Source organism: Cryptomeria japonica, chromosome 6, assembly GCF_030272615.1.
Source record: "Cryptomeria japonica chromosome 6, Sugi_1.0, whole genome shotgun sequence".
NCBI classification, from domain to species: Eukaryota; Viridiplantae; Streptophyta; class Pinopsida; order Cupressales; family Cupressaceae; genus Cryptomeria; species Cryptomeria japonica.
In genome coordinates, this window is record NC_081410.1 from 424,321,050 (window position 1) to 424,345,267 (window position 24,218).

General features: G+C 40.3%; 1 protein-coding gene across 2 annotated transcripts in view; it reads left to right on the top strand.

The window, feature by feature from the left end:
• LOC131043021 (lysM domain receptor-like kinase 3) overlaps positions 1 to 24,218 on the top strand; it is an 89,535-nt gene that overhangs the window by 23,159 nt on the left and 42,158 nt on the right. Inside the window, exons 4-6 of one of the 2 annotated variants that reach the window (XM_057976376.2) lie at positions 18,945 to 19,229; positions 19,392 to 19,546; positions 19,677 to 19,766. In XM_057976376.2, coding sequence (XP_057832359.2) covers positions 18,945 to 19,229; positions 19,392 to 19,546; positions 19,677 to 19,766 — 530 coding nt within the window. The remainder of the gene's footprint in view (positions 1 to 18,944; positions 19,230 to 19,391; positions 19,547 to 19,676; positions 19,767 to 24,218) is intronic. The other variant, XM_057976377.2, reaches the window with a different exon arrangement.

Here is a 24,218-nt window from a genome sequence, read left to right on the forward strand (position 1 = left end):
TTCAGAATCAATAGTAATTAATATCTGTGTTATTGATTATCTTTGGAAACACAAGGATGGAATCAAATATATATTTCACTCTTTTACGTGATTGTCTTTTCATGAAAATTTATATTTATAATCTAAACGAGAAGTACCGACTATGCCAGATTGTGGCTGATGAAAAACAAAGGTGAAAGATTCTTGTTAGTAGAAATTGTTGTCATTTTATGACACCCTTGGTCCATCAATGAGAACCGATCACAAATATGTTCCATGGACCAGCGCTGCCCCAATTTGATCAAAGAGGAAACAATGGAATCATGAAGTGTGAAGTGTTGTCTTGCCGGAACTTTGGAACCCCAGGTTCCCAAGTTCCTCAGTCCTCAACCCCGGAACTCCAGAACCCCGAAACTCCAGAACCCCCAGGTTCCCAAGTTCCTAAGTCCTCAACCCCGGAACTGTTGATGTGTTTTTCATGCACATGCGAACACAAAATAAAATACCACAAGTATCTTATCCTCTCTTGAACAAAGTTATTCAAATGCTGAAGATTTGCCTAAGGATCAATCGAAATAACTCCAAGGTTCTTATATGTAGGGTCTCTATGTGTGGATAAGCTCTGTTGGTGTGATGTGATTTTGCTGGATTCACAAGGGGACTTATGTTTGTATACCTGAATGCTTGATTTGCTGGAACTCAAGTCCTATCAACCCACTAGGGAGAATAAGGAAATATCAAAAGCATAGGGTTTAGAGAATCTATTCTAGGACCTAGAATGTAAGAAGGTAGATGAACGACTAGGTGGAGTCCTACTGGGCTAGGTCTCACCATCAAACTGAACAATTCAACACCAGCTCAGTGCGATCTTCTAAGGGATGCTTCTAATATATTCAAATCGTTACATCATCAAACACTGATCACCATTCAAGTTAATGCATGGACAATAGACGCATAACAATTCGAGATTAAACTCATTCAATGCCAGTTGACCACACAGGGTGCCCTTACAATCAACAAGAGGCTAGTGGTTTGGACTAGGCGGATTCCACGCGAGTGCATTCAGTAACTTCTTTCATTCAATCTAATTGTTTACCATCTAAAACGAAGATTCAACAAGAAACCATGCATATTGTAAAGAAACAACACACTTCACCATAACTTCAATGAAAATGGAGTTCATTGACAATTTAGGCAACAATTTCTTGCCTTTTCCTCCTATTCTATTCTAATTGCTATTCTATTTTACTGACTATTAGCTATTCTAACCTCTATAACCAACTATTAACCTTTACAAATGAAGAGCCAAAGCTTTATATAGAGAGCTCTTTACATTTCAATGGCTCTGATTAATTCACAATCAATGGCTAGGATTACAAGATGGAACCCTAATTAGGGTTTGTTACAACAAACCTCCCTTAACTAATGAGAAAATTGCATTCAATTCTTGTGAACCAATAGGAAATCGAGGTAGGTGCCTCGAAGTTTGTGTCATCACTGGTGAGTCAGGTACAATGAATCTGGACATGCTAATGTGGACCTATCTGACTGGAGGAACAGTGACTGGGATGCCACCTTGTCTTGCGTTTGTGCTTGGTCACGAAACTTTGTATCTCTTGATATTCGATGAGAAGCTTAACTTTGATTAACTCTTCTGAAACTATCTGCTTCTTCGACGTACCCTTGCATTGACTTTGGTTGATCCTCCTTCATCCTTGATGTACCTGATGAATGATGTACCTCCCCTTGACTCTCTTGTGTTTGATGAAGCCTCCTCTTGATTTTGCATAATGGTGATAGGAAGTCATGGTCAAGTCACCTTCTCGAGTAGCTCATCTTGCCTTGAAATGTTGTTTCTTCTGATATCTTGTGATCTCTTTGAGGATAGTTCTAATACTTGAAGTCCTTTGATTTTAGCAACCCCCTGGGTACTTTCCCATGCATCTAAATGTCCCTGATGATGATGAAACTTGAAGAGGTCTCCCTTGTCCTGGCTTGATCACCCTCCAACTTGATTTGATTGACCTGCATAACAAACAAAAGATGATTAAGAATACATGATATATTCATTCTAACATAGCATTTCTTACCTTAAATCATCATCAAGAAGGCATTAGGATCAATTTCGCTTTAGACCCTTTGGAAGGACGAGCTCGATAATGAAATTTGCTCTGGACCCTCTCCAGGGACAGGTCCTATAATGAAATTTTCACTCTGGACCCTCTCCAAGGACAGGCCCTATAATGAAATTCGCTCTGGACCCTTTGGAAGGGTCAGGAGCGAATTTCTTCCTTCAGGTTGAATTCTTCCTTCCTCTCACTTCAATTTGCATTGATTTTCACCTTTCAATCCCTCACTTATGTGACCCCCAAAAAGGCCTAAAAGAAGGATTTCGCTTTGGACCTTGGGCAAGGTACAAGCCTCAAGAAAAAATTCGCTTTGGACCCTTTGGACGGGTCAGGAGCGAAATTTACATTTTACTTAATCTTCCTTTATAGAACTTCACCTCTCACCCTTATCTTATCAAGATCAAGTCACTTGCCTTCAAAAATGCCTAGGAATGGGCTGGTTCAAAGGTTTGAGCAAGGTACAAGGTATCTTGAAGAAATTCGCTCTGGACCCTTTGGAAGGGTCAGGAGCGAAAATTGACAAAGTTGCTCAATTTACCTCACATAGACTTCATTTTCAACCTTACCTTACCAAGATCAAATCATTCGCCTCCAAAATTGCTTAGGAATAAGCTTCGCTCAAGGGCCTAGGCAAAACATTAGACCTCCTAGGAATTTCGCTCTGGACCCTTTGGGAGGGTCAGGAGCGAAATTTGTCTTTTGACACTATTCATCTTCCATTCATCATCACTTTGCCTTGAACTTAACTTATCAAACCTCCTCCTATCACGATCAAGTCAATTCGCCATCAATTTAGCTTAAAACAAGGTTCTTTTAGTGCATTAGGCAAAATAGAGTCTTTCTAGGAATTTCACTCTGGACCCTCTGGAAGGGTCAGGAGCGAAATTGGCATTTTTAGGCTCAATTCTCATTCAATTTACCTTGGACTTGTCTTTTCCATCCCTACCTTATCATACTCAAGCCAATTTGCTCTCAAAGTGATGTCCACTCAATGCTTTTGGTGAGGAAATAAGTCTTTCTAAGGATTTCACTCTGGACCCTTTGGAAGGGTCAGGAGCTTAGAAGGAATTTGCTTTGGACCCTTTGAGAGGGTCAGGAGCGAATTTTGCATTTTAGGCTTAATTCACATCCCTTTTCACTTGGCTTTATCTTAAACTTGAATTTTGAATCCTTTCTTTGCCATGCATGACCACCATTCAATGCTTCTAGTGAGGAACTAGGTCATTTGGGGAATTTCGCTTTGGACCCTTTGGAAGGGTTAGGAGCAAAATTTGACAATTATGCTCAAATCCCTCACATTTAGTGATCATGACCTACTCAAATGCATGCCTAAGGGTGCCTCTAAGTTCAATCAACCTCAATTAAAGCTTTGGAACCTAATCTTGATGCAAAGAAGGGAGATCTAAGGAAATTCGCTCTGGATCCTTTGGAAGGGTCAGGAGTGAAATTGATGTTTTAGGCTCAATATCAGTCAAACATTCAATACTTCACCCTCATTCCCATTGCTCTCACCTTAGGACATGCTAACAAATCACCTAAAGGAGGTGCCTAGCTCAAAACGTTGGATTAAAAGTGCATCTTAACAATTTCACCTAGGTATCCTTGGAAGGACATGACCTAAAGAGGAATTTCGCTTTGGACCCTTTGGAAGGGTCAGGAGTGAAATTCATGTTTTAGGCTCAATTTCCACATCTCATCTCGTTCCAACTTGCTCATAAGGCATAGATAGGTCATTCCTCACTCAGTCAAGGTGTAGGAGCAAGCTTTGAGGTCTAAACTGGGAGCACGAGAAGAGTCTAGGGAAATTCGCTATGGACCCTTTGGAAGGGTCAGGAGTGAATTTTGCAATAATGCTCAAATTCTTGACCTTTTCTCCAAATTTCCAAGTCTAAGTTTGATCAAAGGCATCCAAAAGGCTAATTCAAGCTAATTTCCTCCCAATCTACGCCTTAAAGCGAAGGTTTTGTCCAAATTAGCAATCAAAAGGGAGCTAAGGAAGATTTCGCTCCTGTCCCTTTGGAAGGGTCAGGAGCGAATTTTGCATTTGTGCTCAAATTCTTCATTCAACTCTCAAGTTTCAAGTCTAGGCTTGGTTGTTAGGCCTTTTCCAAGGATAAATAGGTCAGTTTCACATCAATCAATGCCTAGAAGTAAAAGAACTTCATCATTCATCAACTGGACCAATCTCAAACCCTCAAAGGGAAGAAGCCTTGAGAACACCTACGCACATACCTCCATTCACTTCCTTAACTCAATGACATAGGCCTCAAAAGGCAAGATTCCTAGCATGATACAAAGACTTCCTCAAACTCAATCAAGACTCAACCCCTAGAAGCAAGACCCAGGCCTAATTAAGAGGAAACTTTCAACAAAGATCCTGACTTGGATCACCTACTGACCCATTTGAGCCTAAGCAGACCATCCTATCCTAATGAGCTCACTGGCAACTCTCCAATGCAAATATTAATAGCCAAGAACCTAAAAGACCAAGAAAACTAACCCTAGAAAGCAAAAAGTGGGGGTCCCCATTTGAAATGGGGCGATGTGTGAATATGTCACAACAGGAACCCATAGGTTCCCAAGTTCCAAAGTCTTCTCTTCCTCAACCCCGGAACTCCGGAACCCCTAGGTTCCCAAGTTCCTAAGTCTTCTCTTCCTCAACCCCAGAACTTCGGAACTCCCAAGTTCCCAGGTTGCTAAGTCTTCTCTTCCTCAACCTCGGAACTTCGGAACCTCGAAGTTCCCAAGTTGTTAAGTCTTCTCTTCCTCTTCCCTAGAACTTCGGAACCCCCAGGTTCCCAAGTTCCTAAGTCTTCTCTTCCTCAACCCCGGAATTCCGGAACCCTGAAGTTCCCAGGTTGCTAAGTCTTCTCTTCCTCAACCCCGGAACTCCGGAACCCCGAAGTTCCAGGTTGCTAAGTCTTCTCTTCCTGTTCCTCGGAACTTCGGAACCCCCAGGTTCCCAAGTTCTTAAGTCTTCTCTTCCTCTTCCTGGGAACTCTGGAACCCCCAGGTTCCCGAGTCTTCTCTTCCTCAACCCCCAGGTTCCCAAGTTCCTAAGTCCTCAACCCCAGAACTTCGGAACCCCCAGGTTCCCAAGTTCCTAAGTGCTTGACCCCGGAACTTCGGAATCTCGAAATCCCAATCCTAAGTCTTCCCAACTTCTTCCGGCTTGCAACACTTCTAGATGGCGTGATCAACACTCAAAGCTCTTAATGCTCCAACAACTCTTGCAACTTGTACACCACCTTTCGTGGAGCTACATGGGCGTATTTAATGATTTTTGCAGGATTTCCATCAACAGAAGTACAGGACCATGCTTATTTGTGGTCACTTATGTCATGCCTGCATGCTTTGACTTTGGAATGTCAGTCAATCCACCTTCTAGAAGTACCTTTCTTTTTGGGATTGCATTTTCAGGGTATGGCCAGGTTGCTTGCATGTACACAATGTCAGGTGTATGCACTTCCCTACATTCCCTGACTGACATTTCCTTGCACACACAAGGGTCAAGGCTTCTCTCCCTTGACCAATGGTCTCTCCTTTGCGACCAGTTTTCTATATAAGGCTATTATGCCTCATTGTAAAGGGTTCTCTCCCTACTCGCTTGAGCTATTTTATGCTCTCTCACTTCTCTTAAAGACTTGTATTTATCTTGCATTTCTACAACTGTAAGTTAGGCCATTGGCCTTATAATGAATTGAAATCATCATTCTTGCCTTACTTCAACTTATGCATGCTGTGTATGTTTCCTTACCTTCATCGCAGGTGTATGTTTTTTGGCTCTTCTCTCACATATATGCTGTGTTAACTTGTTTCTGAGTGTGACTTGTGGGAAGCCTTCTCCCCTCTTGACATTCAACAAGTTCTAACCTCCATACGTGCGTTGAGGTCATTCATGCAATTGAGGTTTTTGCATATCCTGAGTATTTTAGTTGATTCTTTGTGCCATTTCGAGTGGGGAGAGAAACATCTCTTATCATGGTGCATCACCTCCTTTCATTTTAAGCATTTCTCTCTTCCCTTTTCCTCTGCAAGCTGTTAGGATAGGTTTAGAAGTAAGATTTGAAGTGTTGAGTTGGTTCAACACCTGCACTTGGATTGAGAAGGAAGTCGGCCTTCTCCAGAGATTCAACCCCCTTGTGCAAGGTTCCACACTTCGGGGTTGTTTCCATGTTTCAAAAGGTTGCTGAGTTGATAGCTCAGCAAGGGTGCAAGCTTTTGTGATAACAGTTTTTGGCACGCCTGGTGGGACTCATCCTTCATCAAGCTGAAGACTTAGTGTGTTCTTCAGTGTATTGAGCCTTGAAGGCAACATTTCACACACCTAGCGACTCTAAGAGGAAATCTACTGGTCAAGCAATCCTAAGTCAACTGAAGATTCGGTGTGTTCTTCAGTTCATCAAGCCTTTGGAGGCAACATCTTTCAAGCACCTGGCGACTCTGCAATCATTTGGTGGATTTGTGGTATGTTATCAGTCTCTGGTTCAGAGGGTCCGTCTGCTCTTTTAAGCATTTTGTTAAACAAGCTCCATCTCTTTCAAATGCTTTAAAATGAGTTCATATCATGGGTGTAACTTCTGTTCACCCCCATTCTATGAGAATACCAACCATTTTTCCCCTCCTTACCAACAGGACCGAACTAGGACTGTTCCTAGTTTCAACCCAAATAACTTCACTTCAGCAGTAGGTGGGTACTTTCCAAATGCCTGCCACCCACCCACCCCTGCTCAGCCTTCTTGGCAGCCCAACTAGCCCCAAGAGGATGAAAAAACGCAAATTGCAGAACTCAAAAGCGTGTTGCTTGATTTCACCAAGCAATTGGAGGAGTTCAAGAGGCAACAAGAGTGGGATTTGCAGCAAGGTCAGCTTGCTTATTAGGCTCAACTTCAACAACAACAGATGGGATCCCAAAGACAACATGAGGAGTTCCTTGCAAGGCAGGTTGCCTCTGCTAGGAAGAAATAAATTAAGCAACTAGCAGCCATAGAGATGTGGCTCATACAGGAGGAGGTTTTCGCCCCTAGGGTTCCTAAGTTTGAAATCCCAAGCTTCAGGTAGGGGAGACCTCCCAAGCCTTCAACTAACCCCCCTAGTTTTAAAATTCCAAGTTTCAAGGGAGCTCCAACTATTGTTATACAAGAGCCTTCTCCTCAGTGCCTTTTGCAAAACGCCCCACCACCTAGGCCCTTTCCTGATGCTATCTCCCTTTTTAGGGGCGGACCTGTTGTATGGAGGACGGATGGTTCCCATCCTCATCAGGAGGAAGGGGTTCAATCAACCATTGGTGAGTCTTCATATGATTTAAAGGAGGAAGAATCAGCGATGCTGCAGGAGGATATTGAGAATAATCAATTGCAGCAGTAGGTCACTGAACATGAGGAGTGTGAAGGTAAATAGGAAGACACTTCCCTCTCATTTGACAATCTTCCTTTCTTTATTGATCATGAGGAGAAGGATATGTCTACACCTCCCCCGGTGGTAGCTCTGGAGCAACAAGCTAGTGTCGAGGAGGGCACAGGGGGTAATGGTTTTGTTGCAGATTGCATGGCGGATGGATCATGCCGTGAACCTGAGGTTGTTGCATTGAGTTGCTAGGAGGAAACAAAAACAAAGAGACAATTTGAAGATTTTAGATCTTCTTGTGAGGTGTCTCATAAACTTGAGATTTGTGATGATGAATTGGTTATCAAAACATGTGATTATGATGTATGCTGGTTCTCCCCTATCCCTCAAAGTGATGATGTTGAATATGAAGTCTTCATTCAAGGTGAAGATGTTTCTTTTGGCATTGGGGATGATGTGCCTGAGCTTGAATGTTTCACTTGGGACCAAAATACCAAGTTTGATGACATTGAGCAACAACATGTTGGTCATGGTGACAGTCTTTTGGTTGCTCAACTTGACAGTATACTGAAGCTTCAAAGTTTCCAATTTTATGTGTTTGAAGAGCCCCCTTGTGCAAGCCAAGATAGAGATATGGTATACTTTTCATCACCATGTAAGTTCGAGGTCTTTTCCTTTGGTTTTGACTCACGCCAAGAGGAGGTCGGCTATTGTGAAAAAAATGATGCCGCCTTGTATAAAAGAGATGCCTTCTCTTTTGCAAGGAGTAGTTCTTTTGATGCTAGCCAACTCCTAAATAACTCCCCCCTTGCTACTATGTGTATGCTTCATGCATCCCCAGATGTCTCATGTGGCTATTTTCTATGGCTTCCCTATGATGGCAAGGTGAATGGCGAAGTGTTTTTTCACCACATGAGTAGTATGTGTGATCTAATGCATGCATACAAGAGATTTCAACCATTGCAACCAGATGGTGAATGTAACAATGGTACAAGGGGGATCAACTCCTTCAAAAGGTTCCTCTTTGACAGAGGCAAAAGCATCAGTTGCCTCTTATTATAACAATGTAAATATTAGTTAGGTTTCTTGTTTTCCAAGAAGTGCACGAGCACAGACTGTTCCCCTTCAGAATGGCTGATCTTGATCTTTTGCAGGTTACAGAGGAGAGAGTTTTCTTTTTTCTTGTAGTTGTGACTCTGTGTCCAATGGATTACATAGGCTACTGATCTATATGCTTAGCAAGCAAGCATCCCGCATAGGTCGCCAAAAATGTTGTCATTTTATGACATCCTTGGTCCATTAGTGAGAACTGATCAGAGATATGTTCCATGGACCAGCACTGCCCTAGTTTGAGCAAAGAGGAAACAATGGAATCATGAAGTGTTGTCTTACTGGAACTTCGGAACCCCCAGGTCCCCAAGTTCCTCAGTCCTCAAGGAACCCCCAGGTTCCCAAGTTCCTAAGTCCTCAACCTTGGAACTCTGAAACCCCCAGGTTCCCAAGTTCCTAAGTCTTCTCTTCCTCAACCTCGGAACTCCGGAACCCCTAAGTTCCCAAGTTCCCAAGTCTTCTCTTCCTCAACCCCAGAACTCCAGAACTCCCAAGTTTCTGTTGAACACAAGATGCCATTGAGAGGGGGGGTGAATCAGTGGTTACCCAACTTAACCCTTTTCTATCCTATGTGTGTATACCGGTTTTCTGATCTAACATAAAGAAGACATATCGGTTAGATGGGAGAATGACACAAATGCATCCACACATAAAAGGGACATCACATAACATCGGATGTACGAGGAAAACCCAAGATGGGGAAAACCTCGGTGAGAAATGATGCTGGAGACTCTTGCTCCAATCCAGCCTCACAATGAAAACCTCGGTTACAACATTTAGGGCACCAACCCAAGGAGTACCACTCCTGCTTTAGGGCACCAACCCAAGGAGCACTAACCCATGATTTTAGGGCACCAACTCAAGGAGCACCAACCCCTGCACCGAGCTCCAACTCAGTGATTACAAGATCATATCATAAATACTGAAGTAATCTGCTTGTTACAAAAGAACTTTGTAACTCTTATGCAAGTCTCTCCACCGGTTCTCCTCTCTCCAATTCTTTGTCGGTTCCCTGCTCACCCTCTCACTGCTGCAACCTTATCGGTTCAGCCTCTTCTTCTTCTCTGCCGGTTCTGCTCTCTGCCGGTTTTCTTTTCTCTCTATCACACTGCTGCTAGCCACCACCGGTTTTCTTCACTCAGTCAGATGTCTACTATCTGATTACTGCCGGTTCACAACTTATCAATATATCACTACAATCTTCTTTGCAATCTTCTGTGGCTCTTCTCCGCCGGTTCAGTTACCACTAGTGTACTCCTCTGTCAGACTTAATGGCAGGCTACCGGTTGTCTCACTCTCTCTGGTTCAACTCTTCAGACTGGTTCTCTCTTACACACTCAGTCTCTTCTTTGATTGACATTGAGCACTTGACTGATTTTCTCTCTTCACTAGCCTCACTCTCTCATGCAGCAACACCATTTACATCTTTGGTTCGCACTCTTATAGCCAGACTTTCCCGCTTAAACGTGAGTTCAAACATTTGCGTGCTAGGGTTTCTGCCATGCACTGAATCTGCATCCAATCTGATCTCTGATCATCGTGGCACATCATATCATATCCATATCCATATCTTTAGCCGTCTGTAGCATGATTTTCGGCCTTGTGTCTGGTCAATCACGTGCGTGATGCGGTTTCCTTCACCCACTTTGATTTGCAAGGTCAGTCTGTACTGGATCTTTGTTGTTTCCTTGATCTTGAGCCGCAATCCTCTGCCATCCTTCCTCAAGCTTTGTAGTTGTCTTTAAATGTTGGACCAACCACCAATGACCTCACCGACACATCACATCGACCTATGCATGCATGCCACTTCAACTCCACGTGGCCCCTTTGTCCGCATCCACCTTTGCTAGGTCTTCTGTGTTGGTCCAGACAAGATCACCAACCAACCACACAACCGGGTTCATCTACCGGTTCACAAACCTTGCCGGTCATACCCTAACCAGTTTGTCTTCACCCTTGTACTTTGCTTCTCTTCTAGTGGAACACCTAAACTGGTCAGCACACTTGTCAACCTACCTGTTGATGTGTCTTTTGTACACGACCAAACACAGAATAAAATACCTAAAGGTACCTTATCCTCTCTTGAACAAAGTTCCCGACTGCTGAAGATTTCGCCGAAGGATCAGTCAGAGTAACTCCAAGGTTCTGTTATGTAGGATCTCTACGTGTGGATAAGCTCTTTGTGGTATGATGTGATTTTGCTGGAATCACAAGGGGACTTACACTTGATGACTAAACGTCTGATTTGCTTTGAATATTACTGGAACACAGGATTTCACTAGCCTAGATTTTGAAAAAAAAGAAAAAAGGATGAGGGCGAGGAAAGGATCTAATTCTGACACTAAGAATGTAGGAGCAATTAATGACCTTTGATGAAATTCTAACTAAGTCTTGTTTTGACATCCCAGGACCATCTCCACAAGGTTAGTGCGATCTTCGGAGGAAAGCTTTATGATGTTCAGATCATCGCTACAGGCATAGACACCATCAGGCTGATGCATGTCAATGAAGAAGCGACAATTGAAGTTAAGCTTAAGCTGAATGATTCCAGTTGACTACACAAGGCAAGTCTGCAATCAACAAACTGCTAGTAGTATGGATATACGAATTTCACCATCAATCAAACACATTTCTTCCACTCATCTAATAACATGAAATCAATTCTGAGAAGTATAGAGACCATGCAAATTGTTGAATCGACCCATAGATTTCACCATTTCTTCAATGAAGTTTACAAGTCTTTTACAACAACATCTTGGCAACAATCTTTGCCTTCTCTTTCTATTCTACTCTAAGTGCTATTCTATTTGTTATCAATCATTAGCTATTCTAACCTCTATCAACTAACTATTCACCTTCTAACTATTGACTAACTATTCGCCTTTACAAATGAGGAGCTAGGGCTTATATAGTGCCCTCAATACAATTTGATGGCTCAGATCAACTTTAGATCAATGGCCGAGATTTTACAATAAAAACCCTAATTAGGGTTTGTTACAACCAACTCAATTCTGGCCAATGAAATAATTGCATTATTTGGACACATGTCTTCTCTGGAATATTCGACCAATGGACAACCGAGGTAGGTACATCGAAGTTAGTGCCATCTTTGATGAGTCAGGTACATTGAATCTGGACATGCTGAGGTAGACCAATCCAACTGGAGGAGTGATGACTGGGATGCCACCTTGTCTGACACTTGCAACTTGGTAGATATTCAACTTGATGATGCTGAGACGCTGACTTTAATTAACTTTTCTGAAACTGTTTGCTTCTTCAACGAACCCTTGCTTTAACCTCCCTTGTCTTCGATGTGTAGGATGGATGATGTACCTTTCCTTCAAATGCAGGACTGGAAGAGGTCGTCCTTGATGATGCTGGGCTGGAAGTGGTCGTCCTCGATGATGCTGGGCTGGAGAAGGTCGTCCTCGATGATGCTGGACTGGAGAAGGTCGTCCTTGTCTTGGCCTGGTCTTCTTTTAACTGCAAGACAAACCAAAAGATGATTAAGGACACATAATAAATTCATTTCAACATAGCATTTTCTACCTTAAATCATCAACAAGAAGATGTTAAAATGAAGCTTTCTCAATATTCTCCCCAGGGATAGGCCCTATAAGGATTTCGCCCTGGACCCTTTGGAAGGGTCAAGAGCGAAATTTGCATTCCGAGCTCAAATTGTTCTCACTTTGCAACCGTACTTGCTTAGATACATGCCCAAGGATGCCCTCATTCTCAACCAACACCAATCTTGATGCAAATTTGGGGCAAAAGAGAGGTTTTTAAGAATTTGACTTTGGACCCTTTGGAAGGGTCAGGAGCGAAAATCTTATTTTAGGCTTATTTCCTCATCTTTTCAACTCCAATCCACCTCCAAGATCAAGGACACATCGCCTCACTCCTATCTAGGCCATAAAAACCAAAAACTTGACTTGATTTGCAAGGAAAAAAGGGTGATCCCAGGAATTTCGCTCTGAACCCTTTGGAAGGATCAGGAGCGAAATTCTCATTTTGGTTTCAAAATTTGCATTCTTGGTGACTAAAATCCACTCTAAGGCAATCCAAATGACTTCTCTCACCCTTGTCCAGGTTTGACTTTGCTCAAATTTTGGAAGAAAAGATGGTTTTTAAGATTTTCGCTCTGGACCCTTTGGAAGGGTCAGGAGTGAAAATCACTTTTTAGGCTCAATTCCTTCACATTTGATAATCATTGATAAGTCAAAGTTATTTCTAAGGACCTCTCCCATCAAAACTCACCTTAGTCAGCATTAGGCTTGGCACAAAATTGGGAAAAAAGGTGGTTTTGAGAAAATTCGCTCTGGACCCTTTGGAAGGGTCAGGAGCGATTTTCCTTTTCTAGCCCAAAATCATCATTTCTGGAGACAACAATCAATTCAAGGGCAATCTCAAGGGCATCTTTCACCTTGGACTAGGCATGGTTTAGCACAAACTTGAAAGGAATGTGTAGATTTTAGGATTTTCGCTCTGGACCCTTTGGAAGGGTTAGGAGCGAAAATCTTGTTTTAGGGTTATTTCTCCATCCTTTCAACTTCAAATCACCTCCAAGACTTAGAACACCTTGCCTTACTCCTCTCTAGGCCATAAAAATCAAAATTTTAACCTGTCTTGCAAAGAAAGTAGGTGGACTTGGGATTTTCGCTCTGGACCCTTTGGAAGGGTCAGGAGCGAAAATCTTGACTTGCTCAAAAATCATCATTCTTTCAACTTGAAACTTCATTGCAAGGTAGAATCTCATCTTTCTTCGCCCTAGGAACAAGGTTTTAAGCCTAAGAAAGGTCAAAAAGTAGGCTTGTAAGGAATTTTGCTCTGGACCCTTTGGAAGGGTCAGGAGCGAAAATCTTGACTTGGCTCAAAAATCATCATTCTTTCAACTTGAAACTTCATTGCAAGGTAGAATCTCATCTTTCTTCGCCCTAGGAACAAGGTTTTAAGCCTAAGAAAGGTCAAAAAGTAGGCTTGTAAGGAATTTTGCTCTGGACCCTTTGGAAGGGTCAGGAGCGAAAATCTTGACTTGGCTCAAAAATCATCATTCTTTCAACTTGAAACTTCATTGCAAGGTAGAATCTCATCTTTCTTCGCCCTAGGAACAAGGTTTTAAGCCTAAGAAAGGTCAAAAAGTAGGCTTGTAAGGAATTTTGCTCTGGACCCTTTGGAAGGGTCAGGAGCGAAATTTCCTTTCTTGGCTAAAATCCTTCATTTTCATAGCTACCAAACACTCTCAAAGGCAAGGTCATGTTCATTCTCCTTCTCATCATGCCTTGGACATCAAATTTTCGCCAAATAAAGGAGGAAATGCATCCTAGGGAGATTTTCGCTCTGGACCCTTTGGAAGGGTCAGGAGTGAAAATCAAGATTTAGGCTAGATTCTTCATTTCTCCCATTCAAAACAACCTCAAGAGGCAAAGACAGGCTATCTCACTTCCATCCACATCATAACAAACCAAGGACTTGACCTCCTCCAATGTAAAATATGTGTTTTTTAGGAATTTCGCTCTGGACCCTTTGGAAGGGTCAGGAGCGAAATTCATCTTTTGGTCCAAAATCCTTCACATTTCAATGCTTTCAAACATTTCCAAAGGCCACAAGATGTCCATCCTTCCTTTCAAGATACCTTGCAAATCAAAATTTGGTCAAACTTGGGAGGAAATGAGCTTTAAGAGGATTTTCGCTCTGGACCCTTTGGAAGGGTCAGGAGCGAAAATCTCATTCTATGCTAGATTACTCACTTTTCAAACTTCAAACCGCTTCAAGAAGCAAACTTAGATCATTTTCTACCTAAGGAACAAGGTTTCAAGGTCAAACAAGGTAGCAAATGAAGTTAATGATGAATTTCGCTCTGGACCCTTTGGAAGGGTCAGGAGCGAAATTCTCCTTTAGGCCAAAATCTTGTTCTTCAAAGTCAACCAACTCCATCCCAAGGCAAGAACATACCAATTCATCCTCAAACATGCCCTAGAAACCAACACTTAGCCAAAATTGGGAAGGAAATGTGGGCTACAGAGATTTTCGCTCTGGACCCTTTGGAAGGGTCAGGAGCGAAAATCATGTTCTTGGCCAAGATCCTGACTTCATTTTCACATTTCTTCATCCAAACAAGCATTTTGCCTTCACAAATGCCTGGGAATGAGCTAGTTCATGACTTTGGGCAATGTAGAATGTCTTATGGAGAATTTCGCTCTGGACCCTTTGGAAGGGTCAGGAGCGAAATTCACTTTGGACCCTTTGGAAGGGTCAGGACATTCCAGACTTAGCCAAATTTCAGGGCATTTGAAGATCAGGATGACATTCCAGACTTCATCACTCACCAACTTGACCTAGCTCGGACCTTCAAGAATGATACTCACTTACCAAGCAAGACACAAATAGCAACAAGAGCAAAACCAGGCCCTAAGGAAGACTTTCAAAGAAACCCTAATTCTGGGGCCCCAAAGACTCAACCTAGCTCAAGCAGAGCCTGCTATCTAGGTGATTCCCCTGGCGACACTCGAAAAGCAAAGGCTAATAGACAAAACTCTAAAACCTAGAAAGCAAAACCCCACAAAGCGAAAAAAGTAGGGGTCCCCATTTGCAATGGGGCGATGTTTGAATATGTCACAACACTACCTCATGCACATCTTCAACAAATGGGAGCCTTTCACTTATGCACCTTGTCAGCTTTACCGGTGGACATACTTACCGGTAACCACCTTGATGACACCATGCCATCAACCTTCAACAAACTCCATCTGTCTGCATTTGTGGCAACACCTTTCTCCTTCTTCAATCCGGTTGCACTCTCTGTCTACAACTGCTCAACCTTGCCTTCTTCATCATTTGATCGGTTCTCCTATCAACTGGTTTGTCAAAGTGACAAACATATCCTTCCTTCTATGTACCGGCGACTCATCATGTCTACCTGACTGATCCAGTGCATATCTTTGATCTCGTGCACCTAAGGCAACTTAGTGTTTCACTGGTTGATCCGGTGTGAGCCTTCAATCACTTGTCTTTAATTCTTCTATCTTATCTCAGAGAGATATGTTGCATTTCATGCATATTGGGAGATAAGCTCAGTATTACCACTTACCGGTGGGAGAGAATCCTTGTCATCTCATTTTGCTTCCGACATTGCACTGACATGACTTAGTTGATATTGATCATATACATCTTCAATCAGACACACATGATCCGATTGAGAACACTCACTGTCAGACTACTCTTAATCTGGTGGGAGTCCTGCAGATTGACATCCAACAGCATACCGGTGGCTTGCACATACTTCCCCTCTAGTGTTGATGTGATTTTGGTAACATTCCGTCTCTTCATCACAATCAACATCCTAGCATCTTGCTCTCTTATAGATGTCATCATTTTGCCTCTTCATCAATTTTGATGCCATGTTTTCATACCGGATTCATACATTACCTATTTGCATCACTATGCCTTCTTCAACAATCAACATGTCACTTACCGGTTGTTATACCATACTGGTCTCTAGTCCTTATGTCTTCAACACAAGCCAATACTAGCTTGTGTACCAGTGACTCCACTGAACATAATGCAGGATGACATTCTCTTCCTTACCGGTTAGCTGCTATGCTAGTTGACATCAGCATCAATGACAACGCTGCTCATCAATCTCCCATACCTGTTGCCATCCTATACCGATTGACATCAATGACAACACAATGCCAACAGTTCCTAGGTTGCTAAGTCTTCTCTTCGTCAACCCCGGAACTCTGGAACCCAAAGTTCCCAGGTTGCTAAGTCTTCTTCCTCTTCCTCGGAACTTCGGAGCCCCCAGGTTCCCACGTTCCTAAGTCTTCTCTTCCTCAACCCCGGAACTCCGGAACCCCAAAGTTCCCAGGTTGCTAAGTCTTCTCTTCCTCAACCCTGGAACTCCGGAACCCCAAAGTTCCTAGGTTGCTACGTCTTCTCTTCCTCTTCCTTGGAACTCCGGAACCCCCAGGTTCCCAAGTTCCCAAGTCTTCTCTTCCTCAACCCTGGAACTCCGGAACCCCTAGGTTCCCAAGTTCCTAAGTCCTCAACGCCGGAACTCCGGAACCCCCAGGTGCTCATGTTCCTAAATGCTTGACCTCGGAACTCTAGAATCCCGGAATCCCAAAATCCCAATCAAGTCTTCCCAACTTCTTCCGGCTTTCAACACTTCCAGATGGCATGATCAACACTCAAAGCTCTTAATGCTCCAACAAATCTTGTGACTTGTACACCTTGCGTGGAGCTACATGGGCGTATTTAATGATTTTTGCAGGTTTTCCATCAAGAGAAGTACAGGGCCATGCTTATTTGTGGTTACTTATGTCATGCCTGCATGCTCTGACTTTGGAATGTCAGTCAATCTTTCTTCTTGGGATTGCATTTTCAGGGTATGGCTAGGTTGCTTACATGTACACAATGTCAGGTGCATGCACTTCCCTACATTCCCTGACTAACATTTCCCTGCACACACAGGGGTCAAGGCTTCTCTCCCTTGACCAATGGTCTCTCCTATGCAACCAGTTTTTTATATAAGGTTGTTATGCCTCATTGTAAAGGGTTCTCTCCCTTCTAGCTTGAGCTATTATATGCTCTTTCACTTCTCTTAAAGACTTGTATTTATCTTGCATATCTGCAACTGTAAGTTAGGCCATTGGCCTTATAATGAATTGAAATCATCATTTTTGCCTAACTTCAACTTATGCATGCTGTGTATGTTTCCTTACCTTCATCGCAGGTGTATGTTTTTTGGCTCTTCTCTCACATATATGCTGTGTTAACTTGTTTCTGAGTGTGACTTGTGGGAAGCCTTCTCCCCTCTTGACATTCAACAAGTTCTAACCTCCATACGTGCGTTGAGGTCATTCATGCAACTGAAGTTTGTGCATATCCTGTGTATTTCAATTGATTCTTTGTGTCATTTTGGGTGGGGAGAGAAACATCTCTTATCTTGGTGCATCACCTCCTTTCATTTTAAGCATTTGTCTCTTCCCTTTTCCTCTGCAAGCTGCTAGGATAGGTTTAGAAGTAAGATTTGGAGTGTTGAGTTGGTTCAACACCTGCACTTGGATTAAGAAGGAAGCCAGCCTTCTCCGGAGATTCAACCCCCTTGCGCAAGGTCCCACACTTCGGAGTTGTTTCCATGTTTCACAAGGTTGCTGAGTTGATAGCTCAACAAGGGTGCAAGCTTTTGTGATAACAAAAACCACCATATTGGAAATAAAAATCAACAATCTTAAGTGTTAGAGCTTTAATCAAACTAATGATATTAGGATTCATATATTTTGGAGTTATCCGATCCAAACTAAAATCATGTGGAAGATGATACCACTGTTAGTGGATTGTTAGAGGAGGATAAATTACTGTCAAAGAGGCAAAACTAACCTTCTTTTGGCTGATTTATAGGCCAAAGTAGCATCGTGTGGAGGAGAATCCTATCATTACTGAAACTAGAAAAGGACCAGATTTTCTTAAAGAGTCCAATATTTCTTTTGGCTGAATTGTGAACTATCCTTTATCATCATGATAATGTTCTCAATTAGGATCTGCATCTCATTAAACTGAATAGTAATATCTGTCTGTTTTAGAATCTTAGGTCGCTAATCCAAGAATTTGAAAAGGTCTGAATTTTCCGCTTCTAATTGGAAGAGAAAGGGAAAAGTTTCAAAGATTTGGGATTACCAAAAACATTTCGTTGGGTATGGAAAATTTAACAAATAAAACTTAATATGCATCAAACATACAGAAAAATACGAAATTGCTTGCCACTATTCTATATGTATAATAAAGTAGTGCAAGCTGAGACTTGCCCTTTATTCAGCTGTTAACAATATCTAGATTTTTCTTCTTTCTGAAGCCTCTATTTGGTGTCAATAAATTCAAATGCAACTGTACCCATTTCATGTAATAAAAAGAAATACACAAGTTTCCCAACTCATCCTTACAAGAAACATTAAGAATATTACGATATACAATTCAAATATTCAAATTGGTGTCAGTTTATGTTTGCAATTTACTAGTTTGTAAGGAAAATAGGGATGGAAGTTGAACCATACAAATTTTCTGTTTCATCTCAAATCAGCTGGCTAACTGGTAATCCTTTTATGCAAATGTAACTTTGAATGGACGTCAGTCTGTTATACTCTCCTTAACTATACTAGATCAAAACTAATGATTGCATTTTTCAATGGTACACACATCCATTCTGGTTTCAATAGCATTTCATTCAGCCGGCCATCCTTCAATGCCTTTCCTTCCAAAAACAAGAATGCTTAAACAGAGCCTAACCTTGGGTAATCTGCTTTATCTAACAGTATTTCTGTTGAAAAATTTTTAGGCTAGTATTTCCCTTATCTAACATTATTTTCTTTTCAAATTCCTCAGATGAAAAAAGGACAAAGCCTAAATCTCAAACAGGATTAATCGTAGGAGTAGCTAGTGGAGTGGTTTTCCTTTTGGCTGCATTAATAATAGGGGGATTCTATATGCGATCAAAATCAACCAAACAGGTTGAGAAAACATTCAATAAGAAAGATAGCTGCCACAGTCGAGATCTGGAAGCATCAAATCATCCAGAGGAGGCCAGGTCAAATTATTGTTATTTACCTTTCTGCCAATTTCTTGAAAAGGAAAAGGTCAACATTAAACATGCCGATTCTCTTCCAAAAGGTGTGGTTTTCATTTGATGCTAACAGATAGATATATAAAATGGATTTGATTTAAATTTTCATATCATGGCTACAGAATTCTGGCTGTTGGTACTTCTGTTTTTAGCTTTTTTCCATCTGTCTGTTCATTCTAAATTTTGCTTTTACTTTGTTGTATATGCAGGTTCCACAACCTTTAGAGTGATAGGTTTGGATTCTGAAAAACCAGTTGTTTTTACTTACGATGATATACTTGAAGCAACTGATAATCTCCACAAATCCAGAAAGATTGGCGAGGGATCATATGGCTCAGTTTATTTAGGAAAGCTTATGGATAAGGTGTTTCAATTTTAAAACAATAGCTGTAACTTTGTTGGCATGCTAAATGTAGTGTTTGAAATAAAACAATTGATTGATATTGTCTTAAACATTATTAACATTTGAAATTTTATCCTTTTTGTTTTCTCAGATGGTTGCCATCAAGCAAATGAGGGACACAAAATCAAAGGAATTTTTGGCAGAACTGAAAATCCTCTGCAAAGTCCATCATTCAAACTTGGTATGTCACATGTTCCAGAATAATTAATGCAGAATTCGGCCATAAATTATTGTACACTGTTTTTGTCTTCCAAACATACATTTTTGATGTTCTGTTTCCTCAAGTCCTGCATCTTTATAAACGTAAATGACAATGTCCAATGCGATTTTTTAATTCTTTGTGATGGATGCACAACAAATATGATTTTATCATTTCACATGCTATGTATAATACTTTTTAAGTTAATCTGTTTAGACCATATATATAGCGTAGTATGGGTTTGTAATGCCTCACATCACACAACTAAGACATGCCTGTCTAGATGTATTGGTATCATTCTTTTTGAGTTTTGGGCTCATTAGTAATTGTTGCGGAACATTAATCTCCCTTACTGTAACCATGAAATAATTACGTAAAGAAATCAATTTTTTTGTGTGGGTCCCATCTTAAGGGTCAGGGAGAGTATCCATTTGCAGGAATCTCTCCAGGGATATGTGTTGTGCTTTTAGTATTTGTGCCCATTCGTTTATAATAACTTCAGAGGCAATAGTAGTAACTTGAGAGGAAGAGGATGTGGAAAAGGTAGGAATAATGTGGGAGCTACTTATTATAAAACAGATGTCCAATGCTTTTATTGCAATAATTTTGGACACCACAAATAAAAAAGTTGGAATAAATATGCTGAAATGGAAAAAAGAGTGCTCATAATACTGTTGAAGATAAACAAAATATATTCATTTCCTTCTTCAATACAAGTATAAGTGAGAATACTGTATGGTATTTTGATTTTGGATTTTCATCTTATATAACATTTTATGGGAATTTATTCGTAAATATAGAACACAATGGCAATGATATTATTGTAGTTACAACTAAAAATGGTAAGTTAAATTATAATATCAATGAAATTATTGTTTCCAACACATTAAAAAAGATTTGTTATTTGTTGGACAAATGTTAAAACAAAATCATGTAGTGACTTTTGATGAATATGAGTGTAGATGCAATTGTTGCAAGAGAAAAAAATAGGTGATAGGATGTTTCCTCTCTATTTTACTCAAGGAAACTAAGCATTAAGGACAAATGAAATTAATGAAAGTGCTGGAGATATGGGCATCTTAGTTCTAGTGGTTTACTTTAACTCAACAAAATGAAAATAATTGGAGGACAACCTTTCATTGAAGATACAAAAGATGTGTGAAGAGTGCATTGTTGAAAAACAACATAGAGTTTGCTTTATGATAGGTAAATCAAAAACAATCTCCTGAGATAATACATATGGATTTGTGTGGGCCCATGGAAACACCTCTCTCGAGCAAGTCAAAGAATTTTCCAACTTTCATCGATGACTACTCAAGAACACTTGGGTATATTGCTTGGTTACAAAATTAGAAGTGTTTGATAAGTTTATAGAATTTAATAGTTTGGCTGAAAATTAGAGTTGTAACTTCGTCAAAGTAATCAATTCAGATAATGGAGGTGAAAACATATCAAATTGATTTCTTGATTTCTATAAAAATCATGGAATCAAGAGAGAGTTCACTACTACACTCCACAACAAAATGGAGTTGTTGAAAGGAAGAATAGGACCATTGTCTAGACATCAGGAGTATGATTAAAGAAAAGAATTTAGATTAAGTGTTTTTGGGCAGAAGTAGTATATAGTTATACAACATTATATCTTCTAAATAGGAGTCTTACAAAAGTAGTTAAAGGAATAACTATTGGACATGCATGGTTAGGAATAACTATTGAAGCCAAAAGTTAATCATTTGAGGGTGTCTAGATGTGTTGCTTATACACATACCAAAACAAGAAAAGGTCTATGTTTGATGATATAAAGAAAACAGGTTTTATGATTAGTAAGTGAAGAACTAGTGATAAGCAAATATGTAATATTTAAAGAGGTAGCATAATACTAGGCAGAAACTGAAACATGAACTAGAATACACTAAAGAAATAGAATCAAAGGAAAATCAATTTGTAATTGATTTAGGTGAAGATCCTCGAGTGAGGGAATACATAAATATGAAAAATATCAGAGGAGGGTACAAAAGAATCATCTATAAATTTTTATGGTGGACTTAAATTTAGAGAAAATGACAAGGTCACAAGAAAAAGTAAACTATTTCTTCATGACTCAAATCATGGAAAACATAGATTCAGAATAATAAAATTTTCTTTTAACTTTAATTCATAGATTCAGAATAATTAACAGAATTAACAAAACATGAGAGCACATGCATGAAACAGAGCAGACACAAGAAACACTAGAATTTATGTGGAAAACTCAAGAAGGGAAAAACCACGGAGAATGCGAATTTTCAATATATAAACACCGGTTAAGGTGATTTTTACAAAGGATGTCTCACTGCCAAGGTGCTCACTGCCCTGAAAGGCTCACTGCCGAAGAAGAAAGAAAGATAAAGAGAATCCACCACAAAAACACAGCCTGCATTGCCGAAACTGCTTCTGGTAATAATCCGCAACACATTTTTTTCACACAACAACTGGATTCTTTCGATCTCGCATGTCTTCAAACACAAAAAGCCGTATTTCATCTCATCAATCCATACTCCTACATATATTGTCTTTGGAAAAACATAATTCTCAATGTTGGCTAAGACAGAGATCTAAAATAGGTCTCCACGAAACATTCCGGTGGTGGGAACATCGAACATATCAACATGTTGCATTTATCACCAAAGCCGAACCCAAAATGCGTCTGCACTTTGTTACACATCTTCAATAACTGGTCCAAAACCTCGAGCTCTGGACCAATCCGGACCCAAAATATAGTATTGAGTCACATCTTCCAAAACACCAAAGTCATCCAGTAAAACCAGGAAACCTCCAAGTGCACAACATGCCTTAATCAAACACTTTTGCTCAACGTACCACATCCAGACCTAATCCGGACCACATGATTTGACATCAATGACAACACATAATGTAATGCTAACAACCCCATCAAAAAAATTCGTATCCAACCTTATTTGGGGGTGGGGAGGGTGGGTCCAAACTTGCTTTGAACATCTTGATCCCAAGTTTCTTTATATTGAAGAGGACCCCTAGCTGACCAATTTTGGAGAACCTTCTCCTCTTAGGTATTGCATCCCTTGTTCTTGTTTTGATTGTTCATCATTGTAAAGGATATTCAAATTTATGTTCAAGTCTGAAGTTATATAATCTTATTATTCTTTTACTGATATTTTCTATTATTTCTTATGTCATAGGTTGCTGAAGATAACATTAATATTTTCTATGCTTCTACAGCTTTTCATTGACATGTACATATAGGCAATGCCCACCGATCAAGGCATGCCTTGACCGGTCATGTCTTTTGACATGCCCGATCAAGATATGTCTTGATCGGTGCATATGTGCTGCTTCACTTAAGCAATGTACCGATAACTATCGGTCACGTCACATTTAATATATTAAACCGATTGCTATCAAGGCATGTTAGTTAGTATGTTTGACCGATTAGTAATCGGGTCACGTTAGGAATATAATCATATAAATTGAGATTAAGATGATAACTGTTATAGTTATCATATGATAGCATCGATCGATGCTATCATATGATATCTATGATAGTTATCATAATTCTGGTTTGATCTTATTACAATTATAGTATGATCGATTATGCATATAAGATGATTATAACAAGTTCATTTATTTAATCATGAGGTCTACATTTAGATTTTAGTTATATCGATAAGGTATATGATTGAATGAGAGATAAATGAAGTCTCTCATTCAATCATTTATCTTACCGAAGCTACTAAGTTTCAACACTCCCTCTTAGCTAGGGAAGATAACTAGACCTATGGAAAATAAGCATCATATTTCTTATGATAACATGTATTACACGACTTCGTAATACAAGGGATCATATCACATATGCTCGTGACATGATGCATCACGTAATGAGTGACACAGGAATATATCACATCATCTCGTGATATAGATATCACATAACATGTGATATCAGTATCGCATAACACACTATACCTTGGATATAGAATACTTGAGAATGTTAAATTCCCTTATATCCAGGTTATGGTATGTGCACTGACATTACGTCACATAATGTCTACCATAACATATCATGGCACATCCATGAGTCAGAGTGATATCAAGTTAGCATGATATCAACATTACAAGATCGCCACCTCATAATGTTTAATACAAGTGTTCATAGTCTAAAAGATCGTCACCTTTTAGAAATGTACACAGGGGGTGGAGCCCATAAAGTCATAACACGACAAAAAAAGTTTACACATTAAACATCTCATATATTAGTACAAATTACAAAAACTGATCATAACTCAATCATACCAAGACCTTTTCTGAAGTGTTCAACTTTCACTCTGGCTAGAGGTTTGGTCAATATTTCTGCTGTTTGGTCTCCTGTACTGATATACTGCAACTGAATCACATTCCTATCCACCATATCTCTCACCTAGC